The sequence below is a fragment of the Rhynchophorus ferrugineus genome, unplaced genomic scaffold, assembly GCF_030347505.1.
Source record: "Rhynchophorus ferrugineus isolate W39M unplaced genomic scaffold, kcgeb_rfMv2 rfM2, whole genome shotgun sequence".
NCBI lineage: Eukaryota > Metazoa > Arthropoda > Insecta > Coleoptera > Curculionidae > Rhynchophorus > Rhynchophorus ferrugineus.
Window position 1 is genome coordinate 83,317,111 of NW_027472581.1, and position 25,801 is coordinate 83,342,911.

The 25,801-nt window shown below is 34.0% G+C and overlaps 1 protein-coding gene across 3 annotated transcripts in view; it reads right to left on the bottom strand.

Moving 5' to 3' along the window:
• The window catches only part of ft (cadherin-related tumor suppressor fat), a 356,891-nt gene that overhangs the window by 30,983 nt on the left and 300,107 nt on the right, over positions 1-25,801 (bottom strand). For all 3 annotated transcript variants that reach the window (XM_076396624.1, XM_076396623.1, XM_076396625.1), the window contains exons 6-10: positions 13,031-13,160; positions 12,694-12,974; positions 12,400-12,633; positions 12,195-12,343; positions 11,999-12,129 (exon numbers count right to left, since the gene is read on the bottom strand). In XM_076396624.1, coding sequence (XP_076252739.1) covers positions 11,999-12,129; positions 12,195-12,343; positions 12,400-12,633; positions 12,694-12,974; positions 13,031-13,160 — 925 coding nt within the window. The remainder of the gene's footprint in view (positions 1-11,998; positions 12,130-12,194; positions 12,344-12,399; positions 12,634-12,693; positions 12,975-13,030; positions 13,161-25,801) is intronic.

The following is a 25,801-nucleotide window of genomic DNA, read 5'->3' on the forward strand; positions in this document are numbered from 1 at the left end:
GGGTTTGCAGTCTGATACGGCGAGTTATCATGCAGCAAAATCACCTTATTATGTCTTTGAGCGTATTGTGAACGTATTTTGAACAATAATTTGGGTTCGAATTGGTCTTTTGCTGTCGGTAGTGATCAGCATTAATTATTTCTCCAGGTTTCAACAGTTTATAAAATACAGCCGTATTCTCCATATCTTGATTCGTCCGACTATCAATTTTTCACATCAATGCTGGCAGAGCAGTTTTTCGCTAATTTCGAACAAGTGGAAATATGGTTCGGTGAATCATTCTGCTCAAGGACAAACAGTTTTTTTGGAATGGCATCCATAAATTTCCTAAAAGATGGACAAGATGTATGGAATCAAATGGCCAAGTTTTTCTTCTTTCTTTCCTGGACGAATTTATTAAGCTATCGAAACCAATTGATATAGCTTTAGATTACATTTCAAGCAACGATTGTGACTATATCAAACTTTATATGCCAACTTTATATCCATAAGAACCAAATTAGATCAGCTCCATCAGTGCCGAGGTTAGTGTCAATAGAATAAAATGTTATGTTTGATAATATTACGTACTATGGCAAGTGAAACCTGATACCAAAACCGGAGGATAATCGATAAGAGAGAGAGAGAGAGAGAGAGATCGGAGAGGGTCGTAAAATAACAAGACTAAATATTTGATAAATCACGAGTCTAACGTCTAAGTCAAATATTCACAGCCTCCGAGGAAACAACAATATCGATCGGAAACAGCGGATATCGATAGATCGCGCATCCCTAGCCCGTCAGCCCCTTCACGGTCCCGTTCGCGACGTTTGGTCCGTAGTTTACGGCCGAGGTCGCCGAGGTCAATTTACGTAGTCCCCGGAGCGTTTTCGAATAGATACTAAATAATATTTCGCAGCGGATCTTTTGGTTTCTTGTTAGGCCTCGATCCAATCGCGATACGATGGCCCGTGGGCCTCCATCGGCCCCGCACCACCGCGCTCCCCTTCCCCAACGAACCTCGAACAAATATGCAAACGCGAAAAACCGTATGGATCTTTCACCGGCCGACGGGCCGTGTTGAATCATAATCTATAGGGTGGGCCATCTGTTGATTTGGTTTCGAAAGAGTTTCTCAAAAAATAAAATATTTTTACAAAAAAAAAATAAGAAACTCACTAGAACGTAAAAAATAATAACACTAAGACTTTTAACACAAAAAAACCTTTTAAAATAAAATAACAGTTCAATTCAAAATTCCCCGGCCTGACACATAGATGGCGCTACTACAATTAAATCCATATGTTTTTTAATTAGCCCTAACTCTCAAAAGATTCGTGTATAAATTTGACAGCTGTCGGATCATTAGTTTGTGATTATTTGAGAGAAACAACTTTTGTTATTGTGAAAAAAATGGATAAAAAGGAATTTTGCGTGTGTAAAAAAATATTGCTTTTTGAAAGGAAAAATACAGTTGAAGCAAAAACTTGGCCTGATGCCGAGTTTTCGGATACTGCCGAAGGAAAATCAACCACCAAAGATTAGTATGCTAAGTTTAGACGTGGTAAAGTGAGCATAGAAAACGGTGAACGCAGTGGACGCCCAAAAGGGGCTATTACCTACGAAAATATAAAAAATCTACAATATTGATTTTGTGATTCTGAAGATATCAACCGAACGTGTGCCTCATATTATTCACGAATATTTGGGTATGAGAAAGCTTTGTGCAAAGTGGGTGCCGCGCGAGCTCACTTTTGACCAAAAACAACGACGAGTTGATGATTCGGAGCAGTGTTTGAAGATGATCAACCGTTATAAACCTGAGTTTTTGCATCGATATGTGACAATGGATGAAGCATGTCTGCATCATTTCACTTTGAAGTCCAATCATCCGAGTGGACTGTACATGATGAACTTGCTCCAAAGCATGGGAAAACGCAAAGGTCGGCTGGCAAGTTTATGGCGTCTGTATTTTGGGATGCGCATGGAATAATTTTTATTGACTACCTTAAAAAAGGAAGGACCATCAACAACGACTATAGCATAGCATATTGGACCGTTTGAAGGACGAAATCGCTGAAAAAATGCCGCATTTGTAGAACAAGAAACTGTTGTTTCACCAAGACAATGCACAGTGTCACAAGTCAGTGAAAACGATGGCAAAAATCCATGAATTGGGCTTCGAATTGCTTCCTCATCCTCCGTATTTGCCAGATCTGACCCGCAGCGACTATTTCCTGTTGTCAGATCTCAAAAGAATGCTCACTGGGAAGAAATTTTCGTCGAATGAAGAGATGATCGCCGAAACTGAGGCCTATTTTGAAGCAAGGGACAAATCGTACTACAAAAATGGTATCGAATAGTTGGAGGGTCGCTATAATCAGTGTATCACCCCTGAAGGGAATTATCTTGAATAAAAAAAACTAATTTTTCCAAAAAAATATGTCTTACTATGGTAGGCCGGGTACTTTTTAATTGACCTGTTAATAAGAGTATTGAGTAAGGAATATCATCTACTTGATTATCACTGTAACTCGAGTTACTCGAGAAAAATTTACAAATTTGTTGTTTACGGAGTTCAGTTTCTATCTATCTAACTAATCTAGCTTAGAATTTGAACTACGATAATGTGAGTTCGTCTGTTTGATTGTCCTCAAGCAAATCTAAAATGTGACATATGCGAAGTTATAAATAGATGCGTTCAATTGTAAAAATGGATAGATGCATTCGCGAATTTCGACTTCATATATTCATATCCGCATACCGTTCATTACATCACTAATATGTAGGTAATAGGCAGGAAGGCATAGGTCTTCGAAGCTCAATATTAAAGGTGTTTATAAAGCTTGGTAAAGGAAATTCTTTCGGTGCTTTGCCTTGAACTGATGGAAGGTACATTATGTTATATTGGTTGTAACAAGTTGTTTATGGTTTCCTTGCCTTTTTGGCTATTAAAGTTATATTTTTAAAGTTATTTCTGAAGTGCGAAGTATGAATAATATAAAATATTTCTAATCAATAACATTGGAGAATGTAATGAAGAAGTTTCTTGATGGGGATCCTATATAATTTGAAATACCTATAAATGGCTTGATATGCTTCTATACCAAAGCCATGAAAGAAAGTGCATTGGTGAATGACATTGCTCTTAAAAAGTAGTTCATGACAATAATGTTAAAATGATGATGGATGGAGGATAGTTTCCATAGGTTTCACACAGCATTCGATTACCTTCATATTGAAGTAAAAATGTATAACTTACACCAAAAGCCTTACACCACCAATATATATATATATATATATATATATATATATATATATATATATATATATATATATATATATATATATATATATATATATACAGTAACAATTTAAAAAATTCAACTGTTCATGTTGCCTAACAAGATGCCTAAGGCTTCTCTAAGATGTTTTTCGATTAGTTGATATCAACATAAAAAATAAAACAATACAAACAAACTCGAAATTCGAATAATCTGTTGTTTGTAAATGTCCACCAACAGATGGTCCACCCTATACGATAGACCTGCCCTTTTAATTCATTGGCATGTTCGTCTAGGATCGAGCAGTAGGCGAGTCCAGAAGGAATACATTGTCGCGAAATGGCTCGTATCAGACTTCTATTGTGTTATATTGACGGCATTAGAGCTGGTGAGTTATTTATTGCGTATTAAAGGTAAATGCAATAATTGTGGCGGCATTGTAACGTCGATAGATCTGAAGGAGATGGATGATTTACGCCACTGCGTGGAGTTAGGGCTTTTAAAAACATCAGCGGCTGTGCGGAGAAGGCAGGGAGGTACCTAGGTGACTTTGTAACTGATGATGAATGTTTTAAGATGGCCCAAAGACAGTCCAACAAATAGTAGTAGTTTTTATCTAGCCAAGGGTACTTTAAAAATGTACAGAGTTGTATATTTTCTTTTAGTCTTGATATATATCCTGTATTCGGAGAGAATGTCTGCATCTCAACATTTTTGCAGCTGCCTGGTCTTCCCCGCTTCATTCAAAATGAACGAACTAACATGATGAATGATGAACAAAATGAATGAAGGCCATTTCTTTTAATTCCAAGTTGTTCCAACGTTTGTTCCACTTGCTTATTTTAATTATTTATCTTTTCAATTTTTTCTGTATCCATTGGGTGTGTATGTAATGTTTTTTTCTGTATTTTATGCTAAGGTATTCCCTATTAGTGTTGATTTGACTATATATTATATTTTTTATATATATTTTAATGTCCCCTTTTTGTCCCCCAATGAGTGTTTATCTCACTGGACTGAACCTACAGTTTAACGTGGGCTCCGAATCACTACTACGAATCTATTCAGGAACTCATATTATTGTATCCAAACCCTGTATATTTACAAAAACTAACTAACAGTTTGCGATTACGTACCACGGCAAATATATAATGCGTTTTCCTTGTCTCCATTAACAAATTCGAAATTGCCTGTTTGCATTAGCGCGCGTTTCGATCTGTTGAGGTTATCGGGCCTCCGTGTTCCTGACGGCGAGACCGGAGAGAAGAACGCCGATTGTTCGACGGTATCGCCATCTGGCGGACGCCTTGTTAGCACAAAGTCGAGGGATCCCGCGACCGTCCGACCGACCGCGGTACTATTACGACGTAACGGTCCCGTCAAAATGTATTTAAATTTTTCGAGAAACTGCAACTAATCATCCGACACCTTTGCACTCGGTCGGATCTAGCTCGCGGTTAGACAAAGAGGTCGCCGCGGCGTGCCCTTTGCCGCGGTTTAATCTCGAGAAATGTCGTGTTGATGAATTTGCGAGTCTCCCTCAAGAAATATTCACACCTAATATATATATATATATATATATATATATATATATATATATATATATATATATATATATATATATATATATATATACATATATATTATATTATATTTAGAATATTTTTCGTCTAAATTGATAATGAGCGATGAAGCCCATTTTCTTCTCAGTGGTTACGTCAACAAACAGAACAGTTGGCTTTAGGGAACACAGAATCTTCAATTAATACATGAAACGTCAATGCATCCAGTAAAAATAACTCTATGGTGTGGTATTCATGTTGGAAATATTATTGATTGTTTTTTTTTAAATGTTACAATATTCGTCAAGAAATTCAGCATCAGATGTTGTAGGATGTCATGAAAAATACATTAAAAAGAACCTAAAGTTGCATAGTGAATCGCGATGACCATTTAGCCGACGAAAAAAATGTAGACCAAATAAACTTTTTGTGAAAGCTAAACTTACTGATCTTTTCTTTGAGCAAAGTTATAGGCAATCAAAATGGTAGCGGCACTTTTGCCCCACCTTGTATATAATCCACATGTAATTGTTTGACCTTTTTTTTTTAAAGATTTTTATGATTATGGTTAGAGTATGTTGTATGTAAGAAAGACAATACTATTTTATTTCCCTGGGTATACTGAATTATTAATTTTAATATTCTTTGAGCTACTTAATGTATATTGACTTATTAATCTATGAAACGTTAAGGTAATAAAGATTAGAACGTAACAAAATAATTAATTCCTCCCAAAACCATATATAATTGATGAGAATCAAGCAGAACTAGTTTTTTTATGATATTTTGTGTTTTCTTTTTACGAATTTTGGCTAATCTCGCCATAAAACGTTTTTATTGGAGTGACGTTGACGTACTTCCTTCCCAATTTCGTTAATAGGTTACGCATTTTTCGGGCGTATTTAATCCTCGGGCACACATCGGACTGTTATCAGTTCGAATATACAGAACCATCGCATAAAATTGTACCGCAAATTTTACTGCCTATTAAATCTATCTACCTCCTTTATTGGATAATAATATTCAATTAAAATTTTTTGTTTAAAGCTTTTTTACGACTATTGCCGCAATAAAAAACGAATAAAAAACATTCGATCGCTGGTACAGTTTACGGAATTTTTAATGAAACACTATCGTAAAACTGTCCGATCGTCCAGGAAATTGCAGGAATATGTGAACCACGTGGTCCGCTCGTCCAGTCCATTTACCCGAAGGAGTAGTTGATTGCTTTATTCGGAGTTCTTTACTGTATAGCGTGCTGTTTTGAGATGTTAACGAGATTGTTTAAACTTGAAAATGGAAAAATGAAATGGTACAGGGTTGTGAGAGAGCATGTCTAAAGTTTGGTTTCATATGGCTAGATGCATCGAAAGCACAATTCTATATATATTGCAATCTGATTAATCAAACAATAGTGTCTTGAGGACTATAGTACGCACTTTTCAGTAACTAACACACTCATCTCATTGAAATTCACTACAGCTGCTTAAAATAGACGACTTTAATGGTTTTATTTTTGAATATTCAATACATTACTCATTTTACAACTAGCTTTATAAGGTACTTTTGTACACGGCATGTAGTGCATTGGCAGTTTGCAAAGGAAAAATGTGTTTATTTGTATTTGGCGCTTGCATGTATTTTGATCAACGATATCTATATCTATATTTTCAACGATATCTACGTTTTTTAACGTGTGTCCAGTCTAGATTTTAATATTGCTCGACAAATTTTTTTTGTTTGTGACGCGCCAGAACGTGGTCGACACGGAGGTCAAATCTTATTGCCGATGGCTGCATAACGCGCGAGCGCGTGGCGAATGAAAGTGGACAGAATAGGAGAATAATAGGTCAATTGAAAAGTCTACGGCCTGACACTAGCTACAGAATTAAATCCAATTGTTATTGTGAGAAAAATGGATAAAAAGGAATTTCGCGTGTTGATAAGATATTGCTTTTTGGACGAGAAAAATACAGTTGAAGTAAAAACTTGGCTTGATGCCAAGTTTCCGGGCACTGCCACAGGAAAATCAACCATCAAGGATTGATATGCTAAGTTTAGACGTGGTGAAATGAGCACCGAAGACGGTGAACGCAGTGGACGCCTAAAAGAGGTTGTTACCGACGAAAAAAAAATTGAAATCGAATGAAATAGCAGACACTCTAAAGATATCAACTGAACGTGTAGATCATATTATTCACGAATATTTGGGTATGAGAAAGCTCTGTGCAAAGTGGGTGCCGAGCGAGCTCACTTTTGACCAAAATCAACGATGAGTTGATGATTCGGAGCACTTTTTGAAGATTATCAAGCGTAATAAACCCGAGTTTTTGCATCGATATGTAGCAATGCATGAAACATGGGTCCATAATTTTACTGTGAAATCCAATCGTCATCCGAGTGGACCGTACACAATGAACCCACTCCAAAGCGTAGGAAAACGCAAACAGTCGGCTGACAAGGTTATGGCATCTATATTTTGGGATGCACATGGAATAATTTTCACTGACTATCTTGAAAAAGGAAGAACCATCAACAGCGACTATTACATAGCGTTATTGGACCGTTTGAAGAACGAAATCACCGAAAAATGGCCGCATTTAAAGAAAAATAAAGTGCTGTTTCACCAAGACAATGGACCCTGTCACAAGTCAGTGAAAACGATGGCAAAAATCCATGAATTGGGTTTCGAATTGCTTCCTGATCCTCCGTATTCTCCAGATGTGGTCCCCAGCGACTATTTCCTGCTCTCAAATGTCGAAATAATGCTCGCTGGGAAGAAATGTTCGTTGAATGAAGAGGTGATCGCCTATTTTGAAGCAAAGAACAAATCGTACTATAAAAATGATATTGAAAAGTTGCGGGGTCGATATAATCAGTGTATCACTCTTGAAGGGAATTATGTTGAATTAAAAAAAAACTAATTATGCCAAAAAAAAAATGTTTTACTATGGTAGGACGGGGACTTTTCAATTGACCTGTTATGATACTTTGTTATAATGTTCAGTGGCATAGTAACCTACTTATTAATACTTTGTTGATGATTGAAAGTTAATGAAAATTAGATTTAATTAAATGTAATTTAAAAAGTTATTTAATCCTTTTACTTTATTTTGAGGGAAACATGATTGATTTATAAAATTGTGGTCGAATTTCGACCACTGGGCAATTATTAGTGTATCTAAAACATTTTAAATGATATAAAATACCAATATGTTCATTTATTGTAATATTATTTAGGAATGTGTACTTATTTTATATTAGATATTTAAATATCTTTTTTTCTGATATATTTGTAGCCTGATATAAAATTTATTAACATAACAAGATAACATTGACATTATCAATGATACGCGAGACATACCACCTGTTGATAACAAAAAACGGGCAATTATTTCACTGGACATGTTGTTTGACGAAAAAGGACCTCGAATGATGTCTTTCCGTTGTCGATGCTATCGCTGACCACGAGAAGGAAAATGGCGAACTGGCGGATAGGAAAAATGCACTGACCCAGGTTCAGATCTATAATAATCCGAGACAAGTAGAACAATAAGCGAGCTGCACGAACTGTCTTCAAGTGTCTTGTCGTCATTTAATTTCTCATCTAACGAGTTGGGTCAGATAGAGTACACGAACTTGGCGTCGTGTTGCTTTCTTTGGGTTTGAGCGGTTGAAAATTGAAGAAAAAAATAAACGAGGAGAACCTGACGTCATCTGGAACTAAAGGATGACGGGTCCTATTAAGTTGAAACATCGTGCAAAGGGTATCAAATCTTATGAGTCGCTGCAAGTTTTTGATTCTTTTGTTAGGCAAATCATATAAGAGTGTTAAAAATAGGATATGTTCTTTCTTGTTTAGTTTTAGATGCCTAACAATAATGCATTTGGCGTCGAAGTAAATTAGAAGCTCTAAGATATATCAGATGCTAGAGTAACGTTAAACAGTGAGGAAAAATTATCGTCAAGAAAATCGAAATTCGAAATGCAAAAAACATTCCTACTGAAAACCGTAAATTTGTTTATATAAAATCGTTAAAAATAAGACTTTGTTCATCCACCGTATTTAGTAGATACTCTGCTCACTTATACTTATTTTTTCAACCAAATGAAAATGTATTTGAATATGTTACTGTCCAGTGAGAAGAAAATTTGATGATTAATTCAGTTACAATAAGGGAAGTCACCGAAGTTATAAAAATTGACCTCAGCTCCAGAAAAGTGAATTGAAATCTTGCAGATTTATTTCGGTAATTAGCCATAGGTGTTGAAAAATTTGCTCATCATTTGGATAATTTGAACACCCTCCCATCAGTTTGGCTTTAGGAATTAACATTTAGAAATTAGTATGTTGGATTTTTTTGTCGCTCTGACGGATGTCGTCATTTCGCGACTATACAATAGTACTGTTATGATCTATAGGGGACGGGGACAGACATAAATTATATATATATATATATATATATATATATATATATATATATATATATATATATATATATATATATATATATATATATATATAAAGTTATAAGTTATTAAAGAAATAAAATTAATAACACAAACAGGGGGTTAAAAGTATAAATAGTGTATATACAATTTTAAAATAAACACAAACACAGCCATAACGATGTAGAGGCTCCATTCAAGCAGCACACATCAGCATCCATACCGAAGTGGTATTGGTTATTTGATCAGTAACTCTAAACTTAGCATAGGCTAGATTCTATGGAAAACATCAATCTCTCGTAGAAATCCGAGGAGTCTGTCGGTATTTTCTCCTGTTAAGGCATTTTTAGAATTTTGCAGCCCATACTTAGTTCTAATCTAGGTGAGCCGTGGACAGTCTTTCGATATGTGCTAGACTGAAATAGAGACATGGTAATAAAACTCACGATGAGACTGTGCGAAAAACGACAGTCGTCCAATCTCAGTCGATTCAAAGCTACGGCACGCTGACGACGGGAAGAAACGCGAAGAGAGGGGAAAGAATCAACTTTAACCTCAAACAGCTTGTTGTGGTCGGCCTCCTGGGCCGGCATGTAGGATTATATGGAATACAAATATTCCAGAACTAAGTCAAAGTGGTATAGTAGATGCAGCTAGAGAGTATAAAAATTATTATTTACACATATGTCTTCAGATACCGATATGAGTGGAGACTTCACTCATTTCTTAATATCAGAGTACTACAACTCTTAGATATCACTTGAGCATGTCACATATTCAAAAAGAATTTAACAAATAAAAAATAGCAGTGTTAATAAAAGTATATTGTAGAGATGATGGTGTCTCCTAGATGTACCTAATTTAATTAATTTAATTTTAAGTTATTGTAAAAATAAATTGTGAGTTAGTTGGCAGGGACTAATGATAATGCGTTAATTAAAAATATTTCTGAAATATAATTATAATGAAATTATAAGTTATATATTATAACTAATATGGGAGACAGACCGACCAGCGATGAACATAATTTGAATAACATTAAATTTTTGATAAAAATTACGGCGGGTTTATTATTGAGAACTTCAGTGAAATGAAAAACGAAAACAATCATTGGAATATATAAATAGAAAAAGATGGCAAATACAGAAATTATTGATAGAAAATGAAGTATTTTATATATTTATTAATATAATTAAATTAAAACCAACACAGCAAGATAATGACATTTTTCTGGGTTTTGTTAATTTCGAAATATTGCTTGGTGAAGAAGAAGGCTTGGGGAGTATAGGCGGACAGAGGAGTGAACAAAAAAATTATTACGATAACCAGGAAAATCAAGGACAAAAAGAGTTACCTTGAAGACGGTTATCTCTATTCAAATTAAGAAAATACAGTGAGAAGAAACAACGTTGAGTTGAGCTGGAGTGTTGAGTTATCTTCAGATAATGATTACAGATAAAGTGAAAATGTTTATAGATTATTAAGATAATAAGAATGAAAAAAGAAGAGTAAACTTGAGATTATATGGTAATATATAACATAACAATGAATGGTAACATGGATCCAGGCAAATAGATTGACAAATTCGGATTTAGATTTTGACAAGTTAAAAAACAAGACGGTGGGTTTATGTTGGATTGGAAGATATAATGAGTGAGATATTTATACTTGGAGGTTTTTATTAGAATGGAATTGAACCGGTCATACCGTTTGTTTAGCCAGATCTTTACGTAAAATAAAAGTTCTTCTTTCTGAACACTACGTATTTTCTAAAGGACGCAGTCACTAGAATTCAAGGTTGACGCAATCTGAGCAGATTACAAGGGTGTTTTCTGTTGAATTCATTTGGTAAATCGTAGCAAATTTACTTATAAAAAATATATTAGAAAATAAGACAGGTTGATGTATAGTTAAGTGGGCAAAATTGTCGCTGTTCAAGCTGCAAGGTCACATAACACACAGTTCCCTAGTCATAAAATACTACAGTTAGGAAACTTGAAAGACTTTGAAAAACTCTCCTAGTTGTAGATTTCTGGCACAAGCAAGGCAATTAAAGTCAGCCAGTCATTTTTGGTCACATTTTGTAAATTCATATTTAGCGCATAGTTTACGTTTTTTTGGTGCATACTTTAAAATCGCCACATTACTCTATATCTTATTTATTGCATGGAAAATACCTTCTAGGCGTTATAAATGTTGCTTGGGACAATTTGGATGTCCCTTAATGGGATAAGGTTCTAGTAAAATGAATATTCTCTTAGGGTAGGGTTGTATGTACATGAATTATTCACATTTGAAAAGGTGAAAAAATAGTTTAGCAGATAAATAACACTGTGTTGTATTTAGTTAGTCATAAGAAGTATTGACTGAATAAATATGTTAAAGTATTTCACTGCTTTGAAGTTCATTTGTGAGTAACCAAGGCTCTTAGAAGAGATCCCTCTTCTTCTGCCAGTAGGTGAATAATTAACGTCACCAAATGACCAAAAACAAATGGACTTTAATGGCAGTTCATTTATAAGCTATCGAAGAAGTACTCCAGTATAGGCGGAAGAACATATTATCTATACAATATTATCAAATGTTATCAGTCCACAGGAATATTATCGAATTTGAAATAGTCATTTTTATATTAAAGAAAATTCAATCTATCGTCTCGCTATAATGACACTTCAATAAATTAATATTGATATGGACAATAAGTAGCCAGAAAATAATTCTTACCTGTATCCATGGCGACCAAACTAAGGACATATTCTTCCTGGATCTCGCGATCAAGTGCTCGTAACAGGGATATATCCCCGGTGGATGCATTGATGCGAAATATGTCTGTGTCACCTTCTTTGATAAAATATCTGTCGAGATAATTAGTTCGTTGAATTGGTATCTTGTTTATTGATGATTTAGTTGATGTGCTTACCTGACCAGGTTGTTAAATGGAGGCGTATCGGCATCGTAGGCGTTGACGGTGATAACATAACCCCTGTTAGGAGGAATGACGTTCTCCATGACGTAGGCCAGATAGGGGGAGTCGAGGAATGTTGGGGGATTGTCATTTATGTCCGATACCTAAATATAATTGGTTATAAAAATGAGTTTTAAGAGAATTGTTAAAGTATACTCACCAGGATAGTTATCTCTGCCACGTCTGACCGGACAATTCCTTCGTTGATGTCACCAGCACAATCTTCGGCCTTCACCGTCAGCACGTACTTAGATCGACGTTCATAGTTAAGGTTCTTGGCTACCCTGACTACTCCCGTATCCTCAGCTATGCTAAAGTCGCGATTAGCATCTCCTTGACTGATGGAGTATCTAACACGACCATTTAAACCATCATCTATGTCTGTTGCTGATACCTAGAACAAAACAACATGTTTATTATCACAGAAACTTTAACGAAACTATCTGATGATTACCTGAAGTACCATGGCGCCTATGGAGGCGTTCTCGGCTATGCTGGCACTGTACTGCTTCGGATCGAACACAGGACTGTTGTCGTTCTCATCCAGTACCCTCACCAGCAAAGACATGTTCGTGCTTTTCGGTGGGTCTCCACGATCCTTAGCGATAACCATCAGGGAGTAATTGTTCTTCAGTTCCCTGTCGATGTTACCAGCTACTCGAAGTACACCGTCTACTTGGCCCAAGGAAAATACCGACGTTGGTAACAGTGAATACTCTATGTATCCATTGCGCCCTGAAAATATTCCAGAATAATGACAAAACATTGTAGGTTGTTAATGTGACTTTAACCTTCATCCTTATCAATGGCTTTGATGGCCATTACCATCGTGTTCTTCGCGATGTTCTCCATTACATTAGTCTCGTTAGGCGTTATAAATTCTGGGGCCATATCGTTGACATCTTTGATTATTATGGTTACCTAGTAAATTGTAAAGTTTTAATATCAACAAAGGATATTATTCAGACATAATCTGTGTTATTAATCTAAACCAGACATCTATTTAGAGGTTATCTTTTAGTTGATTTCATTCTCAAAGAGCATAAGCATTAATCAGATGAAACGATGCCTGGAGAATAAAATGGATGGATGAGCTTTTCATTCAAGCGCTTACAATTATTTAAAAAAATATATATTCGTAATATTTCTATGTAGGATAATCATTATATTCTGTCTTTGCTTCCATGATCTTCAAACTTTTTTGGTCAAAGCGTTCTCTCTTTGCCATTATTATCGACGGAATTTATTCACCGTAATGATCAAATAGAACTTAAATGACTTTGAGATATATTATCAAATGTTACCTACGGATTATTACCTATACTTTATACCTTAAAAGGCCGATGTTTCAAATTCGTTATTCTTTCAGTATATCTAAACTAGTTTCGTTTAAAAAATAAATAAATTTAAAATATCATGGAACAGAGTCAGCCCATCAAAACAAGTATCATCTTACAGGCCTGTCTTGCTGCTACCTGATATATCCACATTGTTTGAAAAATGAGCTAAATATGATTTTACTAATCGGAATTAGATCGGAATAAGGAAAAAATCCAGGAAGACCATAGTCTGACTGCATGATACAGAGCGTTTTAATATCCGCGATCTTTAATTTATCTATAGTGGCGCATAATATTTAAATAATATTCATTCTTGATTATATATAGTAACAAGCAAACTCGCGATTTTTTTATATTATTATTTTTTGCTCACATTACTGTTTCATCAATGTTAATCTAATGATTCTAACACAACCAAAAGATAGAAACAAAATATATTCAATAAGATTAGTCAAAAGGATTAGGGACTGGAAAATACAGCTTAATGGAAATGGAAATAGAAATAAAGAATCGTAATTACATCACTAATGATCGGCATTCATTTTGATGACAGATTAAATTGGAAACATCATATTATACAAAAAGTTGAGTAAATCAGACTCAAGCTAAAACAACTACTAGTTAAAAGAAATAGTTGGTTGGAAGACTCCCAACATGATTTAAGTTCAATGAAATGGATATATAAATAAACAATAAAGCTTGGTTGGACTTGGAATATTGGGTCATGCTAAATTATCAAACCGATTACTATCCGACGTGGCCAGGCAAGCTAAAATTATCAGCAGGGGATGGCAGCAGCGATAATATATATAAATAACGGAATTCAGAATAATTTGGCGTCTGGAACAGCAGTCTGAAATCATAGAAGATAATTCAGACCAAGGATTAATTGGACTGTCAGCTTAGTTTATATAGAGAATAAAGAGTATAAATGAGCTTTCTTTCAAAGAAATGTTTAGTTCCAAAAACGAAACCTTTGCTTTCGTTTGAGCGTTATTTCGATTTTCATATATTTTTAACCGACTTAAAAAAAGTAGGAGGTTTTATGTCCAGCTGTATATATGAGTCGAGTGTATATTAATGTATGTTTGACGATTTCACCGTTAATTACGGCCGATTTTCAAAATTCGAAAGCCTTTTCAAAATTCGCCTTTATTATTTGAAAGAGTGCACATCCGAGGTGGTCCCATTGGAACAAAGTCAGGATCTGTTGGGCAAAGGGGCACAAATAGAGGGAAAATATCAAATTTAAAATTCACGTACAATATTTTCATATATTTTTTGTCTAAAATAGTCAGATATTTGGGTATAACGTTATTGCTGAAATGATGTGATGAAAAATTGGAAATAGTTCAGTTTAAAAGCCATTCAGTTTGCTTTTTAAGCATTAACCATATCATATGAGAAGTTGTAGAAATATTGTAGGCAACTGTTTTTATGTGGTAATGGATAGAAAGCTAATCTCACTCGCGGAGGTCGCTGGTTCGATTCCCAGGGCAGCTACTGTTTTTGCTCTAGTTTAGTTGGAACTTTTGTCAAATCACCTGGATTAGTTAGTGAACCCCAGGGCCTGCAACGTTCCTTATTTTCAATCATTGTTTCTTTATTTCTATTTTTTCTTATACGGGCCCTTTTACTTGGGCTATCTATTGTCATACTTAATAAAAGAACTACCTAATTTAGTGAGTAAATATCTAACCCTAAAAAGAGAAAAATAAAATATTTTGAACAAAAAAATTGATCTGACTTTAAAAAATAAATAAGGAATTTACTAAAAAGTAAATAATAATCAAACTTAGATTCTCAACGCAAAAAAACCTTTTAAAATAAAATATGTATATAATAATCGTTGTAAGAACTAAATAAAAATAAACAAAAAACTTACTTAACCTATCTACTACACGTAATTTATATTCTACTATATACACACACAAATTAGCTTAATACCTGCCTAAGCCTATTCATCTATTTACAATATTATTTTAACTACTACCAACTGATCACTTTGTCGGTTCCGAACCTAAACAATACAAAAATAATTTTTTGTTTTTGTGACAAATACACAAAATTAAATTACAAACCGACTTCCGAGTGATCAGTTGGTAGTAGTTAAAATAATATTGTAAATGAATAAATAGGTTTAAGTAGATATTAAGATAATTGTATGTATATAGTAGAATATAAATTATGTGTATTGGATAGGTTAAGTAAGTTTCTTGTTTATTTTTATTTAGTTATTATAACGATTATTATGTAGATATTTTATTTTAAAACGATTTTTTTGTGTTAAAAATACAAGTTTAATTAACCTATTACTTTTTAGTCAGTTTCTTATTGATTTTTTGAAGTCGGTTCAATTTTTTTGTTAAACATATTTCATTTAACCGATTTTATATTAAGAAAAATATTAAATTTGCAATTGAATTATGGGCATTTTCTTCGGAAATTAATGTCACCATAATAGTAGTATTTCTGGATAAAGTCCTGAGTAGCATTGTGGCTGTTCTTAGGTACTATAGCAGATAGATAGATACAATTGGTTACATCGAGACCTTCGGATTCCAACTGTTATAGACAAAATTAAGAGATTCGCAATAAGATAAAAGGGACTCTTCTCTTATGTTAACACCAAACTGCTGCAACCATTGGACAACACTAACACAAGCTGGGACGCATACTTAAGATAATCAAACCGTGTGATCTTGTGAAGTTGTGTAGTAAAGTGCTCTAAAGGGCAAAAGCACTGAAAATACTATTAACTTTTACTTTTTTATTTAGAAACCAAATAAGTAAAGGCCAATGAGTCTTCTTAGTTAACTATTCAGTTTTACGTCATTGTATAGACAAACTGTAATTATCTTTACCATATTTTATAGAAAAGAACGAGATCTTAATCGAATTAAAAGAAAATCCCAATATACAATGCTTATTTGGTCGTAATCTTGAAAGCTCATACAAAATCATCAACAAAATCAATTAATCAGTTGCAATTACGACCGTCATCATGACGATTAATGTAATATTTCCTTTTATCTCTGGGACATGTTTGAATTGCAATTTCATTTACGACTTTACAACGTTCTTATCCCCACGTAGCGTTTAAAACGGTATCAGCGGGGTTGTATCTATCGCCGCGTATTATCTAAATACATTTTGAACGTCTAACTCATATCGGATGCCGAAGAGAGACCTGTGTGCTCGGCGGTGTGGTCTGGGTCTGACCCCGTCGACCTCTCGTTCGGATTCGATATCATTTCCAATATACCCAATCTCGACATCTCATCAAAATCTATCCTAATCAGATTTGAATAAACATATGGGTCGTGACGTACTTGTCCTGAAAGCGTGACTGGGTCTCAGTGGCGTACGACGTACCACACAAATCGACAAAGATTAGCGTAGGGAACTATCGACTGAAAACAGTCGAAACAGTCGATAGTCGCAAAACAATCGATAATCAAAAAACTAGTGACTGAAAATAGTAATTACTTAGTTAAATGCACGGTTCGACTGTTTCTTTCAATTCGTGATGTCAGACGAAGATGTCCGAATACTTTCCTGTATAAATTGTGAGAGAGGAAAGGACGGAGATAATTGCTTGGGGCAGTTAATTTTATATGTGTTGATAGCTTCCAACGGTAGTATAAGCGAGACAGAGATGTATGAATTCCTGTACGAACTAACTTTAAAAAAGAAAAGGAAAAAATAATTACTGAATACTATTATAATTATACGTAACATGCAATTTATAATTTAATTTTAAACGAAGTAGATTTACTTATATATTAGAATGTTCTGTGGATCTGTAAAAAGGAATGGAATAATACCCCACATCACAAATTAATTTGTTAATTGCTATTTTTAAATAATATACTATAATAAATATTGACAATAAAATAGAACTTAAACAAAACCTAAAAACTAAAGATATATAATATCCAGAAATACTATATAAAAATTAAACATATACATAATCATAGAAAAAAATAACTAATCCATGACATAATTAAAAATAATCTGATTGAAATTATATAAATGCTTTATGTATTATTGAACGGAAATATTTTTTAACAAAAATCGAGAGAGTAATCGAAATATTACCTATTATTGACATAAAAATAGTCAACTATTACATTAACAATCTTGAAGAATTTCGTACTCCAAATGCTATAATATTAACATACAATATATTTCTATTTACAAGCAAACTATCAAAAAATCATAAAACTACATATATTATATATAAATCTATGTAAACATAAATTGGGTACATTTTGGTTAAGGTCGCGGCTAGGACGATAGAGCCAAAACGTTAAAAATCAGTCGAGTGAAATAAGTAGGCCCAAAAATAGTAACTAAAAGTACGATTAAAACAGTCGATAATAAATAGTAACAAAGTCACTCGGACCGAAAATAGCGACTGAAAACAGTCGACTGAAACAGACACTGGTAAAAAGTAGTAAAATCAGTTGAACCAAAAATAGCGACTGAAACAGTCGATAGTAAAAACTAGTCAATTACTAAACAGTCAATAGTCCATTTCAGTCGATAGTTCCCAACACTAACAAAGATATTATTGAAGTTATTTAAATATTAACTTCAGTATCATTAGGATCATTCAAGGTTAATGATAAGTGGGTATTTTTTATAGTTTTTAGTTTATTTATTGTTAAACCTATAAATTAGTTTTAAAAGATTTTTTTGTGAAAAAACGCTACTTTTTCCCATCTTTCAGGCAACTGACTGATTACATCTTGAAAGAAAGATGCATTTTTAAGGCTGTCTACGAACCGACCCATTTTTTTGCATTCTTTACAAGTAGTGAGGCGCTGCTCAGATAGGTTATGACTCATAGGTCAGACAAAGTAGTAGTCAGAAGGAACAAGGTCTGGACAATAGGGCGGATGTGGTAGCATTTACCATTTTAATGTTTCCAATTATGTTTTACTAGTTTAGCCGCATATGGTCGAGCATTGTCATGTTGGAGAACAACATTGTTGTGTATTTGCTTGTAATCCGGCTGTTTTTTATGCAATGCTCGGTTCAAACGCACCATTATCGTTAGCGTGAAAATAATTACTTTTTAAACTCCTGCAAATGCGATTTATTTGGTTCAAAATCAGACACTTTCAAAGCATTGACAATATATTTTGTTCACACTTGAGACATACTGAAAACAGTTGGCTGTGCAAGTGAGACTGCTACATTAAGATGGTTACAAAAATACCCAACGTAATAAACGTATTTTAGTAGAAACACAAATCAACTACATATAATATTTCATAACTATATAGACGAAGGTTCATGATCAAATTTTAAATTTAATTTGGAAAACTCAATCAAAATCAAAAACATAAAGACTAATTGCGTGTGAAAATTACTGAAGATTACAAAACACAAATGTTACAGCCAAATATAATTAATTCATTATAGTGTAAATTGGCCAAATATAACCCCTGTGATTTTTAGTGCATACCTCTAAAAAATCTTTCTTGAAAAACAAGTTTCTATTAAACAAAGAAAAATAAAACAATTTATGCAAGTAAACCCGTTTTTCATTTCTATGTGATTATGTAAAACATGTACTTATGTATTCATTTTTATTATGTACCATATACTAATGCAACAAAGAATAGAAATACCTTTAAAATATAATACAAACACGTTATTTTTAGTATTTTTTTTTGTCCTCACATCATCAATTTCACAATTATAAAGAAAATCGTAGAAATAGGAAACTGTGAATAATCTGGCAACAAGCAAGAACAGATGAAGATGAAATGACGAACAACAAGGAAAAATCGTTAAGGCAACAAAGGAATTGAAAAAGCTAATTAATAGTGGACAAAACCAAGGAATACAAGAATGTTTAGAAAACCTTACGCCATCTGATGCAACGGAATATTCTCCCTGGAAAGTAATAAGAAATAGCCTCAAAAAGCCTCAGTAATACAATCTACCCGTTAAACGTAGTGATAATACCTGGGTCAGGAATGACAAAGAAAAAGTGAATATTTTTGCTAAATATCTAAAAAGCGAATTTAATCCATTCCTCTGCTAAATATCTGTAGATGAGGAAAATAATTTAACTAACTCTCTTAACACAATTTTAAAAAAGTGCCAGAAAAGGGCTTCGGGTTAATAACATTTATTTTTATTATCATGTTACGTCTAAACTTCTTCCCTAGAACTTGGAAAGTGGCCCAAATAATTATGATTCTCAAGCCAGGGAAAAAATCAGAAGATGTTTCCTCTTATTGTTCTATAAGCCTGTTACCTGTTATGATATTCTGGGTTCTCGGGAAACTGTACATCAGGAGGCTCAAGTAACCACAGGAGAAAAAAATATTATTCCAGAGCGTCAATTTGGTTTCGATAACAAACACGGAAAAATAGAGCTAGTTTACAGATTGTTCAATAAAATAAATAAAATCTTAAACGAAAGAAGGTATTGTTAGGCTGCATTCCTCGTTATATCTCAAGCTTTAGATAAGGTGCGACTGGATATTAAAAGTTAAATTGAAAAAACTTCTGCCTCATCCGCTCTATCAACTGTTAAATTCATATTTCACAGACAGATAGGGTGACCGCAGTGTCTTCGGTCCTTTGTTATATCTACTGTATACAGCTAACCTACCAAACTCAAACACCACTACTATGCAAAGATATGCTGAGGATATGGTGATTAGTATCTCACGAGGACTCAGTCATATCAGCCTCAGATATCAGCTACAGGGAATTTCGAATTTCATCTCAATAAAATTCATTTGTGCCCCCATCTACCCACTTGATGTTTATACTGCATATAGGGACTTGTCCTCCGGTATACCTTAATAATTATGAAGACACGCTAGCAGATTATGTTAAATATTTGCGTAAACAACTTGGGCGTAAGCTGAACCAAAAGTATTAGCTCATAGGACATAAATCCAAATTATATTTGGATCATGAGATATTACAGTATAAGTAAATTCTTAGGTCCGTATGAATGTATAGCATCGACCTGTGGGGCAGCACTATTTAGCCAACATATTCATCTTTCAGAGACTGCAAAATAAAGTGCTACATGTCATCCTTAACGCCCCATATTATGCCAGTAACAATCTAACTCAGCGCGATATCCCTTTGGAAACTATAACAGAGTTTGATCCCAAGTATCAATGTAAAATACTCTGAAAGAGAGTCAGTGGACCAGGTTGCACTCATCGTACAATTAAATGTGCGTAGGTTAAAACCTTTACTATCATCCGACCTGATTAATCACTACATAGTATAAAACAAAGTCGCCTTTTCTGTCCCTATATCCCTATGTGCGCTTAAATCTTTAAAACTACGCAACGGATTTTGATGCGGTTTTTTTCAATAGATAGAGTGATTTAAGAGGAGGGTTTATATGTATAATACATGCATAATATACTAAGGCAACATTGCTAATTTTAGAGGTTTCTAACGTGATGTCGTAAATTAACCTATTTTTTTAGGCTTATTTAGCAATTAGCAAAAACGCTGCCTAACCCTACGAGTTAGATCAAATTAATGTACTACAGTATTGTACACCATAAAAAGGTCTACAAAAAAGTCCGCGATTGTATATGTTTATCTTTTAGGGATAACCCACATTAACCATTTTTATTTTTTACTTTTTACGTGAGAAAATGGCTTATTTACGAAGCTATTTTAAGCAATACGGCATTAATCCTTATCGAATTAAGTACCTTAAATACAGTGTGCAACTAATATAGATCAATATGGTTCCTTACAGCATGTAAATTAAACAAATATTTTCGGAGATATTACAAATTTAAAATTTGCGTTTAAAAATGTGTAATGTAATAAAAATTGTATGAATTAAGATATTCCAAAGATAGCAGGAAATCTTCATAGTAATTATAGGGGAAGAGGAATTGTTTTACTCCAAATTTAATGCGTGCAGGCCAAGGGCAGTAATGAATGAACCAAAAATACTGGATCGTTTTTAATCATGTTTTCATTGAGTGACATAGGCATATATATTTTATGCCCGTGCAAAGTCGGAGCGGGCCGCTATGTTTTTATATACAACGTTCATATTTTTTCTGTAGTGTATTTAAAAATTGCCTTCAAATAAATCTCTTGTATAGAATGCGTTTAGTATATAAACACGTCAAAGTTTTTTTCCTGGTTTCGATACAGTTATTAATATACATTTCTGTAACGGTCTTTTCGATTCAATTTTAATCTCCTCAATCAACTCAATACGTCAAATATCCTCTAAACTGTATACACCGCCTCTTAATTTTATATTACTGAAACTAGTATTTAAAGGATTCATCTATATAGCTTCACTTGTGATACCAAGTACTTTTCTTCTTTCATTTTTAGAGACCTAATATAATACAGCATCAACTTGTTGAATGATTGAATAAAATACTGCCTAGGATAGGTATTTGGTGCTAAGCCTCAGCTAGTCATAATGATCAGAAAGGATGGACATTGATCATTGGAATAATCTGGTATAGTCCGATTAATCATCATTTATATTTTTTCTTGTACATAGCCGGGCTTTGGGCGGCAATATCGTGGTATTCAGATGGTTGTCTTATTTACACCACTATTCAAGTTACAAGCGAATGAATATTTCGACAATGATAAAGTTCTTATTATGATTAGCATATTGTTGCCAAAAACTACCATATCCCAGGATGATACGGTGTCCATGTGAATAGCCAAAAAGTTTAGTTTTGGTTTGGGGAGCATTAAAATAATATCAAATATCTTCCTTGATCAGCACAATCAGCACGCCTCAACATAATTGAACAATCACTGATAGTTTTGGAGCAGGGAGTGAGGAGTAGATTTCAATGTTCAACAACACTGAAATAATTGGTGGATGTTTTGGTACAAGAATCGGACAACATCCCTGGAAATTATGCAGATACTCTACAAATCTATTCTGCGAAGCATTGTAGCTGTTTTTAAAGCAAATGGCGGTTCAACAGAGTGTAAATGAGTAAATATTTGCTGACGACGCAGTTATCATGGCAACAGATGTATCTCTGTCTAGGGTTTTCGAAAACTAGAGACTGGAGACTGGAAAATACAGCTTAATACCTCCAAATTTGTTCATGTTAATTTTGTATTGAGGCAAAGTGACAAAACCTAATTATGTCACTTGACGGATGCCTGATGCCTCAAGCAGAACCAGCTAAATACCTCGGAATATATCTCGATTCTAGGGTAAACTGGAAAAATCATGTTAGTCAATAAACAGAGCAGATTAGACTCAAAGTCAAGCAACTGTACTGGTTAGTCGAAAGATATTCCCAACTTGACCTAAAATCAAAGAGATTGGTTTATCAGTCAACTATAAAGCCAATTTAGACCTATGTGGTGCAAATATGGGGTTGCACTAAGACATCAAACCAACTAGTAATCCAGGGCACCCAAAAAAACAATGTTCTACGATTAATTACCAATTAGCTTATCGCTACGTAACCATCGAAGAGCTAGACTATGACCTCGAAATCAACTGGGTACACGAAGTGATCCAAGATTTCGCCTTAAAACATGAAATATGGTTGCTAAATCACAGCAGCATGGAAGCAATAAAGGCTATTGTAATACTAAGATAGAAGCGAAACAAACCACACGAAGTTATTTAGTGTTTAAGAGTATTCTAAACTTCAGCTTAAGTAGATTAGTTTTATTTATTTAGGAAAAACATACTGATATATTAATCCCGTGTTCGCCTTGCTTGTATATTAATGCAAGTACAACAGAAAAGTGTAATGAATTAATTTGTAAATTAAGCTTCTACTAAGCACATTTAATGTAAGATGTCATTAATTTTAAGAAATATTATTCATTATTATTCCTGTATATATTATTATTCATCCTGTATAATATAATAAACATCACCTTGTTGAAGAATGGAACAACGAATATTACCAACGATAACTGTTTAGTATCAAGCCTGGATGTATTAAAAGTCCATATGTTACAGGAGGATCGCTGTGTCTTTGACAGAATTTATATAATCGTAGAAGCACCATTACAATTAAATAGAGGTCACGGATATACCTTCTTTAGATTTAAAAAACAACTTATATTTCAAGGTAAGAGATTTATCAACTTAAGCAACAGCCGAAATAAACAGCAGAAAGCCTTGAAGACGTCCCACAATAGAGAGATAGCGCGATTATTAAACGAGCCAACGAGACAAAGAAGAGGAAAAAACCTTCGGACGATTCTGTACGGCCGAAACGTCATCGTTGATATATTTTTAACATGAATTTCGTACTGGTAACATTCACTTTAGCGTCATAAATATTTAAATAATTGTTTGAGAGGAATTTACAATTCAAATGTATGCGAACCAATAAAACGTCGGGCGATTTTGGAATTATATATGTGCGTCCGCGGCCGCTGGAGCTCACCGATACGTCAGATAATAATAGTTGGTCCTTATTGCTTGGGAAAAGATGTCATATCCACGGTGCTATAGCCGAGATCGGCACTGACTAGTGATGGGATCTATCGACTCTTTATTAATTGACTACTTTTTTACTCTTGACTGTCTCAATCAGCTAATTTCGGTCCGACTTCTCTAGGCGACAGAAAAAGCATGTTGGCGTGGATCGTATCGTATATATGATTCACCAGAACTGCTCATGCGCATTTATTCTAAACTAGCCTGACAGATTTTACAGCCACACGTTGTCGTTTACAATAGTTGTGGTTATGTAGAAAATTGTAGGTTAATTTTTTGGGTACAAAAGTTTGTTGAGCTAATGTAACTATGTATTATTCAATAAAGAAAATTAGTAGCAGATAATACGAAAATATCAAGTAAAATGTTATGTTTTACTTAAATTGTTATTCAAGCTATATAAAAATCATGGGAATCATGCCACAAAGCCTCTTATGTTCATGTCATGTTATAAAAGACATTCAAGGCAATGGGGAAAATAGAAATTCCGAACTAAAAGCGCAGATGAAAAAAGAAATGAGAAAAATATTAATGAAACAGACGAATCAAAATATATCTAGCTGGCGGATGTATACATTATCAAATTAAAAGAACTGATGAAGTTTAATTTTTAAATTATTTATATGTATGTGCTACTATTACTGTATTGAAAATTACTTTCTGGTTATATTATTTTTGCAGGTGTTACTTATAATATGACGATAGAATAGAAACGTGAGTTGATTGGGCTTTCTAAAAAATGCTGGAATAAACACATATTTGGCAATAGAGTCTTTGAACAATCCATTAAAAAGAATACCCTAAAGAAGAATGCAGTTGGAAAACTTTTAGATTCACTTTGTGATCTGACTGATTTTAAAGTATGGAAAATGATTTTGGATATTGAACGACCAAATGCTAATAACCATCAAGATTCAAGAATTCTTGTCAGAGTCTATAAGAAACTAGAAGTCACAAAAGATAAATACACAATTCATTCAATCTAACAGCATTCAGGAGAATTTGAAGTACGAGAATAAAATGACAATAAATAGCATAAAAAATATGTAAGAGTATACCATATCAGAATAAATTATATTTACTCAAGTTCTTGGTTTAATATTTTTTAATATTATTTGGGATGCGTGTGGCTGCGAAGAAAAAAGTATGTTTCTTTTATTGCAATAAAATTGGTTATACAATATAACATTTTAATTTTTCTGCGTCATTTAACAGGTCAATTAACAGGTCCTCGGCCTGACACATAGATGGCGCTACTAGAATTAAATCGATATGTTTTTTAGTTAGCCCTAACCCTCAAAAGATGCGTGTATAAATTTGACAGCTGTCGGATCATTAGTTTCTGAATTATAGCATTTTGAGTGAAGCAACTTTTGTTATTGTCAAAAAAATGGATAAAAACGAATTTCACGTGTTGATAAAATATTGAAATTGAATGAAATAGCAGACACTCTAAAGATATCAACTGAACGTGTACATCATATCATTCACGAATATTTGGGCATGAAAAGCTCTGTGCAAGTGGGTGCCGTGCGAGCTCACTTTTGACCAAAAACAGCGACGGGTTGATGATTCGGAGCATTGTTTGAAGATGATCAAGCGCATTAAACCCGAGTTTTGCGTCAATATGGGACAATGGATGAAGGATGGCTCCATCATTTCACACCGAAGGCCAATCGACAGTCATCTGAGTGTACTGCACACGATGAACTCGCTCCAAAGCGTGGAAAAACGCAACAGTCGGCTGGCAAGGT